This window comes from Myotis davidii, unplaced genomic scaffold (assembly GCF_000327345.1).
Source record: "Myotis davidii unplaced genomic scaffold, ASM32734v1 scaffold150, whole genome shotgun sequence".
Classification (NCBI taxonomy): Eukaryota; Metazoa; Chordata; class Mammalia; order Chiroptera; family Vespertilionidae; genus Myotis; species Myotis davidii.
In genome coordinates, this window is record NW_006283437.1 from 2,919,814 (window position 1) to 2,927,916 (window position 8,103).

An 8,103-nucleotide genomic window follows, 5' to 3' on the forward strand; every position below is an offset into this window, starting at 1 on the left:
TCCCGTGGGAGTGGACCTAAGCCAGAAGATGGACATCCCCTGAGGGGTCCCAGACTTCAAGAGGGCACAGGCCAGGCTGAGGGACGCCCCCCCCCGCCAGTGCACAAATTTTTGTGCACCAGGCCTCTAGTCAATTAATAATATGAATGATTGAATAATACTCTGTTCTACAGATATTTAGCTAAATAACTATTTCCCCAATGATACACACAGAACAAGGTCTAGAAGACAATAAACCTACATGTTCACATTGACTGCCTTTAGGTATATGAGACATTTTCCTTCATTTTGCTTGTCATTGTTTTCTGAATTTTCTGTAATGAAAAAGTCCCTCTTATAATAAAAACTTTTTAAAGTTAAAACATACAAAAATTGTTCTGATACAATTTTAGTTAAAAAGCTTATGGGGGCGGGGGGGGGGAAGCAAGTGTATTTCTTAAAAAACAATTAGCAAACAGCCTGGCCTGTGTTGCAGGAGGCAGCCTATCGATGTTTCTCTCATCAATGTTTCTCTCTATATATCCCTCTCCTTTCCTCTCTCTCTAAAATCAATAAAAACATATTTTTTAAAAGGTTAGCAAATAAACCCAACATGGCAGATGAATGTTCAGTTTAATGCGAAAAGAAGCCCATTTTATTTTTTTAATTTATTTTTACTTACTTGTTTTAAAAAAATATTTTTTATTGATTTCAGAGAAGGGAGAGGGGAGAGAGAAATAAAATATCAACGATAAGAAAGAATCATTGTCAGTTGCCTCCTGCACACCCCACACTAGGGATTGAGCCCACAACTCAGTCATATGCCTTAACGGGGAATCAAACCATGACCTCCTGGTTCATAGGTCGATGCTCACCCCGAGCCATGATAGTTGGGCAAAGAAATAACATTTTAAAACACAATGTGTTCCACATTACCTCATCTGGTGTCACTTTTCCAATCCTATAATCAGGACAATACAAGGAATTAGCCAAGGCATTTCGGTAAGCTGCAGCATGCAGATTTTCAATGATATCTGAAAAATAAGTAAAGAAGCAGTTATGGATATATAATTTAAAAAAAGACAACATTTAGAATTTATAAAGCAACTAGACTATACAGCTGTGGTCATCTTATGGCAACTTTTACTTATGTTTATTTTGTTAATCCTCACCTGAGAATATTTTCTCCTTTGATTTTTAGTCAGAGTGGAAGGGAGGATGGGAAGAGAGGGGGAGGGAGAGAGAAACATCAATGTGAGAGACACATGGATTGGTTGCTTTCCACACATGCCCTGACTGGGCTGGGGATCAAACTTGCACCCCAGGTACATGCCCTTGACCAGGAATCAAACCCGTGACCCTTTGTTGAGTGGGCCGATGCTCTAACCACTGAGAAACACTGGCCAGGACATCTTATGGAACTTTTAAAATTTTGCCAGTTGAAACTGCTGAGAAAAGTAAGAGATTATACATATGACCGTTTTTACACACTAGAATCCACATAAATACTTTTCTATCTACCTGGTGTTATCTGGAAAGTATAAAGGAAGTCTGACTTGCCCTAAGACTTTGTACAAATTATTTAACCTAAATTTATTTACTTCTAGGTTCCCTCTAGATAATGAGGGAGCTGTCAGGGTAAGAGGCTCTAGGAGAGCGTGAAGCTTAGGTCCTATCACTAGCTTTCAGGGATCAAATGCTACCACCAAATTGTACTCCTCCCCAGTGCCCTGGTGCTGTCCCGGCTTCCTGCTTGAGCCTTTGCTTGAGCTATGTCCCTTTCATTTACTTACTGTTGGGCAATCTTCCTATGCCAGGTCCTGTGCAAGTGCTGGCAATACAGAGACGAGCCTATCCTCAAAATGTTGAGAAAGCCCTAGCTGGTTTGGCTCAGTGGATAGAGTGTCGGCCTGCGGACTGAAGGGCCTCAGGTTCAATTCCAATCAAGGGCACATACCCAGGTTGTGGGCTTGATCCCCAGTAGGGGTGTGCAGGAGTCAGCTGATCAATGATTCTCTCTCATCATTGATGTTCCTATTTTCTATCTCTCTCTCCCTCTTCCTTCCTCTGTGAAATCAATAAAAGAAAGAAAACCAAAACATTGAGAGGAAAAAAAACTGCGAGATCAAGTATTATGGGTATGATGTCAATAGTACATCAAAAGTGCAGAGGGACATGGGAAGGCAGTGGGAACTAGATAGGAGTTAACAGAAGTAAACTCTGGGATGAATGAGTAGGTGTTTGCCAGGTGAGTGATTTGGGAATGGCATTTCAAGCAGCAGAAAGAGACGACGGCATAAAATATGAGACAATTTGATTCATAGGGGGAACTGCAGCTAGGAGGGGCAGGCGAGAGCAAGAAACAAGGGAGGCAGAGGGCCAGGCCACATATGTTAGCACATATGCTATGTTACAGAGTCTGGGGTTTCTCACAGACAATTAGAAGCCGTTAAAGGATTTTCACTGGATGATCATGTCACAGGGATCACTGTACTGTCACAGCAATGGGAGGATGGGCTGAAGATGTAAACCTGCAGGCAGACGCCTGCCAGTAGACACTAACTGCTCAGACAGAAAGGATGAGGACTGGAGCCTCACTGCTACCAGCGGGGAAGAAGCCACTCTGTACACACAAGTCATCTTTTGTAAATTTTACCATTCTATCTCTAAAGTATCTTCCCACAATATATACACACTTCAAATAATTAATTCCAATGGGTTATATCTGAAAAGAAAGAAACATCAATTGAGCTATCAGCTGTTAAGTGAGTATACATTTTTCTGGGACACCCTTTCTTTGGTAGAAGTTGGGCGTAACAAAGATCATACTCCTTTGTGACACAAAGTATCACCATGCAATAACATCAGCTAACATGAACCAAGCACTCATTATATTGCCAACAGTTGACAGGAGACGAGGGTCTGCATGCTGCCTTTCTGTCTGTCTCTGTGTATTAGGTAGATCTGCTATGACTCCCCAACTTGTTATAATGGCTTTATGATGTAGGTGTCTTGTGGGACTCAGTGGCTCAATCTTCTAGATCACCTGAGCTAGGTGCTCCAGGAATGTCTCTTGTGGGTTATGCGCGCCCTCCTATTGTAATTGAGTATTACATGCTGTGGGCCTGTTCATGGGTGGAGTTAACCCTCAGGTTGGCTGACTATAAGGATAAACCTCGATCACAGTGTATGAGTCACTGTGCAGGGGCGGCGCCCTGGCCCGCCCCCCCCCCCCCCCGGACCCCTGAGTTGGAGTTGTTTCCAGTAGGGTCTGGTGCCTGCTGGAATCCCCCTTTGCATGTGCTGTTCATGTGGCTAGTTGGGTTGAGCTCTGGAGTGGTCTAAAGTCCAACACTGGTTGTGTTGGTTTCCCAGAACCACTTGGGCAGGTTTCTGGTGCAGGCTGATGTCAGATGCTGCGAGTAACTGGCCTTGGGCTACCTGTTTGGAGCTACCACACTAGTCACTGTTTGTGGCAGCTGCCTTTTGCGCTTGGATGTGTGTGGGAGGGACCAAGCTGTGTACAAGCCTCGGCTTCCTCTGGGGGCAGATCAATGAAAGGTCTAAGGCACCCTGAGGTCTGTCTACTCCGTCACCCTCTGAGGCCATCTGGTCTTCCTCCAGGGCCTTCTGAAGAAAGGCTGTAGAGTGGGCCCAGGCTGCCTGCACCCACAAACACTTCCACAGGGTGTGAGCTCGGTAGGGCAGGGTGACAGGAGTTGAGAGGACCAATCGAGTGGGTCTCCTGCGACAGGCCTGCATGCTGAGCGAAGCCCATGCCACACAGAGCCTATTTAGACCTGAGTGGTCTCCCTGCACATCTGCTTCTACCAAAAGTTGTGTGACTTCCAAGTGGTGGTGGTTATTTACAAATGTATTTTTCCAGTTGTACTTGTCAAGATTATATAATCAAACATTACATACATACAAAATATGAATACAAAAAAGTCATTTTAAAAAAATTAAGTAGCTTGCTTTGGAAAGACCCAATAAAGGTGGGTTGGCTGAACAGTAACAGCCACACATAACAATAAACAACATCAGCAGCACCAATAAACTGCTGCTGGGTGTGGTGGAAGCAAAACAAACAAATGGACAAAACATGGGGTAGAGGGACAGGAAAATGCCTGTTTCCATAATCAATATATATCATCAAAGATGAAAAATAATTACCAATATAAATATTTAGAAACAAAAGAACAAACAATATATTTAAAAAACTGGACAAATTTATGAAAAAGGCATGTTCAAACCCAAGCAGAAAAAAACTTCAGCGACATTGTTTCCCCCCCCCGATAAACTCATCCTCTCAAAAAACCAGTATCTTAGAAACAACTGATGTAATCTGAAAATGCACTTACGAGCCTGTGGATTCTGAAGAGCCACAGCTTTGTCAATCCTCAGCTGAGACTGAAGGGCAGCCACCTCCCAACGACGAAATTCAGGTGCTGTGGTGACATTGAGCAGGAACTCCATTAGAATTTCGCTACAGAAGACATCAAGATACAAGTTAGGAGTCAAAAACTTAAAACCAACATCCATTCTATGTAACTAACAACCTCAAAATAAACTTTAACCTTGTGGCAAGTACACTGTTTTAAGCACTTGGCAAATCATAACCCAAAACCAAATTCAGAGATAATGCTACATTTAGAACTGAGCAGCTTAGTATTTCTTTAAAAGTAGACATCCTAACCCTGGCCAGGTACCTCAGTTGGTTTTGGTGTTATTCCAATACGCCAAGGTCATAGGTTTGGCAGAAACATGAATCAAGCAATGAATGCATAAATAAGTAGAACAACAAATTGATGCTTTTCTCTCTCTGAAATCAGTAACTTTTTTAAAAAAGCAGATGTCCTAATACATGCAGGTGCTTACATGTCATCCCGCAGGCATTCCACAGTGTAGGCCATGTTTTCTCTTGTTGAAGTCACACTGCATCAGAAATAATGACAATGAATTATTGGAATCAAAAGTTTTCCCTTATACCTTTGTTAAACCAACCAGTTCCTTGGGAAAAAAAACCCACAGAACTATTTTGAAGTATAAAAAAGTAAAAATAATATACATATTCATCAACTAAAATTTTAAAAAGCACCCTGACTGGTGTGGCTCAGTAGATAAGAGCATCGGCCCATGCACTGAAGGGTCTCAGGTTCAATTCCTGGTCAAAGGCACATACCTGGGTTTTAGATTCAATCCTTGGCCCCGGGCATGTACGGGAGGCAACCAATTAATGGCTCTCCCCGCATGCCCCCCTCCATTCTCTCTAAAAATCAAAGGAAAAAACAAAAACAATTCCCCTCCCAAAAAACTATGTTGTACATTTGAAACTAATATAATACTGTATGTCAACTATAATTGAAAAGTGAAAATTAAAGATATTTTTTAATAAGAAAATAGCAAAAGAAAAAAGCAAATAATTTAATCTTAAAAGGAAATCCTGACATATTATACATAGATGAATCTTGAAGACATTACGCTAAGTGAAATAAGTCAGTCATAAAGGGACAGATATTGTATGATTCCACTTATATTAGATGCCTAGGTAGTCAAAACACAGAGACTGAACACAGAAGGAGCTGGGGAGGGTGAAAACATTCTGGAGATGCATGGTTCTGATGGCTGCTTCATGCCACTTACTGTAGAACCGTACACTTAAAAGTGACACATTTTATGTTATTTTACCACAACTTAAGAAAAAGAAAAAAAAAAAGACAAGTGACATTGCAGATCTCTGTATCCTTCCCAGGCTAATTTCCTTACTCTCTCCCACTCTAGAGACAAACATATTCATAAGCATTATACATTATTATTTTGCTTTTAAAAAAATTATAAATGCCTCATACTTTAAAAAAAATCTTGGAATAAAATTTTCCATAAAATATTGTTTTTAGTCTCTGTTGATACGCAGCTCTAGCTCATTCCTTAGCTGCGGTGCAGTAGTCCCATGATTTGAGTGTATCATACTTTACCCATTTCCCTAAAAGTGGCCATTGAAATTGCTTCCAGGCTCTACAAGGACATCTTTGTGCATGGATTAAAAAATGCTAGGTTTTAGGGTATGCTCATTTTCAATAATACTAGGTATTTCTTGATTCTTTCCTAAGTAGTTATATCAATTTATACTCCCATCAGCCGTAAAAGATAATTTCCATCTCCCATAACACTCCAACACAACATATAAAAACTGTTGGGTGTGGCATGATAGCACACTATTGATTACAAGTAAAGATTGCTGTTTCTGGCTTCCTCTTCTGGTATTAGCCTGTTCTTATCCTTTGTTCGTCCATCTTCTCTTTGGTTGTTTTTTAAACCCTAACTTGTAATTCTTTATTTTTCCAAACAATCCTCTCCATGTTATGTGTGTTGCAAATATCTATGTCCAGTTAATTAACTTTTTACTTTAAAGCATGAAGATGATTTACATTTTGATGTAGTCAAATTCATTAGTTTTTTCCTTCTTTAAGAAATCCTTAACCATCTTGATAACAGAGAAAAGTGCCCATACAACAGAATATTTTCTGGTGTTTTCACTATTTATTTACTATTACTTATTTTTAACAAACCTTAATTTACCACCAACTGCTTCAATTCCACGGGTTATCTTAAAAGATGACGCTCCTTTTGTAGTCTTAAAAGAGAAAGAACAATTGTTTTTAGTTTTTTAATGCTAAGTTTGCCAAACAGCACACTATATCATAACGTACTATCTTACTGTCATTAGATTCAAAGGGAACTTTACCTTGAATGATGGATCCCTTTTAGTTTAAGAATTATAAAACAAAGTTCACCAAAAAGCACAAGTATAGATTTTTATATAAAGTACATTTAGGCAAAAATTCCATTATCAAATACAAGCTTACTGGATTCATCAGTCTTTTCTGAAAGAGATTTGCATATGGGGAAGAATAATTTTTTTAATTTTTGGTATTTTCTAAAAATTGAATTAAAAAAAAACTTGTCTTTTTATGCTCCAGCATGAACATTTAGATGGACACTAATTTAATACTTCTCTGTGGTAAACATGCTGTGGTTTTTCATGTTATATTAGGGGATTGTAGAGGGTTGAATAGTGTCCCCCCAAAATTCACGTCCACTGTGACTGTGACCTTATCTGAAAATAGTGTCTTTTGCAATGTATTTGAAATGAGGTCACAGTAGATTAGAGTGGGCCCTAAATTTAATAGGAATGGAAGACTCAAGTAAGAGGGCCATTTGGACACAGAGACAGAGGAAATACTGTGTGACAGGAGAAAATGGAGAAAGGCAGCTATAAGCCCAGGTACACCAAGGACTGCTGCCACCACCAGAAGGAAGAGGCGGGGCAGAGGGAACACGGTCCCACTGACACCCTGAGTGTGACTGCTAGCCTCTAGAAATCTGAGGATCATTTCTGTTGTCGAAGCCACTCAGTCTGAAGTAGATGTTATGGTAGCCCTCACAATCTAAGACAGGCACATGCTTTTCTTTCCTGTAGACCAGGAGGCCACGGTATTTCTAAACATAATGAGGCAGTAAAGATGCTTACCAGACTAGATGCAAGACGAAGCAAATGAGAGGTTCCTAAGTTGTTAGAGTCCTCGTACCTACTGCCAGCTTTAACGAACAGACCGATTCTTGATGCAGGAGCATAGTTTTCCAGAGACGCAATCACTAGACCATTTGGTAACTTGGTAAACTGCATTTAAAATAAAGCAGAAACAATCACATAAAGCAGAGATGTGACTACTGTCTTTATATTACCCAAGATATAAGGCATGTGTCCGTTCCGGGGAGCCACTCCGTGAGACTCACCTCAAGGTCCTGAGGATGTACAGGCGCTCCTGCAGGGGCAGGCGTGACTTTCACTTTGGGAGCAACTTTGAGGGAATAAAATCTCTAAACATACAAAAAAGAAAGGTTACAGACATTTCTCAGAAAAACAGTATATCGTATCCTAGTGTGCCCAAGCAATAGAAGGTGTTCAGGGGTAAAAGAACTCCATGGGAAGATTTGGCTGATTAACTTATCATGGACTTATGAACCCACCATTTTAGCCACGCCTCTCTTAAAACTCTATTTATGTGTGAGTTGTAGAGCCTGAAGGAATGCCAAGTTCTACACACTCACTTTTATGTTCCA

At 40.4% G+C, this 8,103-nt stretch overlaps 1 protein-coding gene across 1 annotated transcript in view; it reads right to left on the reverse strand.

Moving 5' to 3' along the window:
• LOC102762680 (cytochrome b-c1 complex subunit 2, mitochondrial) overlaps positions 1–8,103 on the reverse strand; it is a 38,120-nt gene that overhangs the window by 20,386 nt on the left and 9,631 nt on the right. Inside the window, exons 3-8 of the mRNA XM_015563945.1 lie at positions 7,777–7,860; positions 7,511–7,660; positions 6,549–6,613; positions 4,858–4,914; positions 4,341–4,465; positions 916–1,013 (exon numbers count right to left, since the gene is read on the reverse strand). Of these exons, the coding sequence (XP_015419431.1) occupies positions 916–1,013; positions 4,341–4,465; positions 4,858–4,914; positions 6,549–6,613; positions 7,511–7,660; positions 7,777–7,860 (579 nt within the window). The remainder of the gene's footprint in view (positions 1–915; positions 1,014–4,340; positions 4,466–4,857; positions 4,915–6,548; positions 6,614–7,510; positions 7,661–7,776; positions 7,861–8,103) is intronic.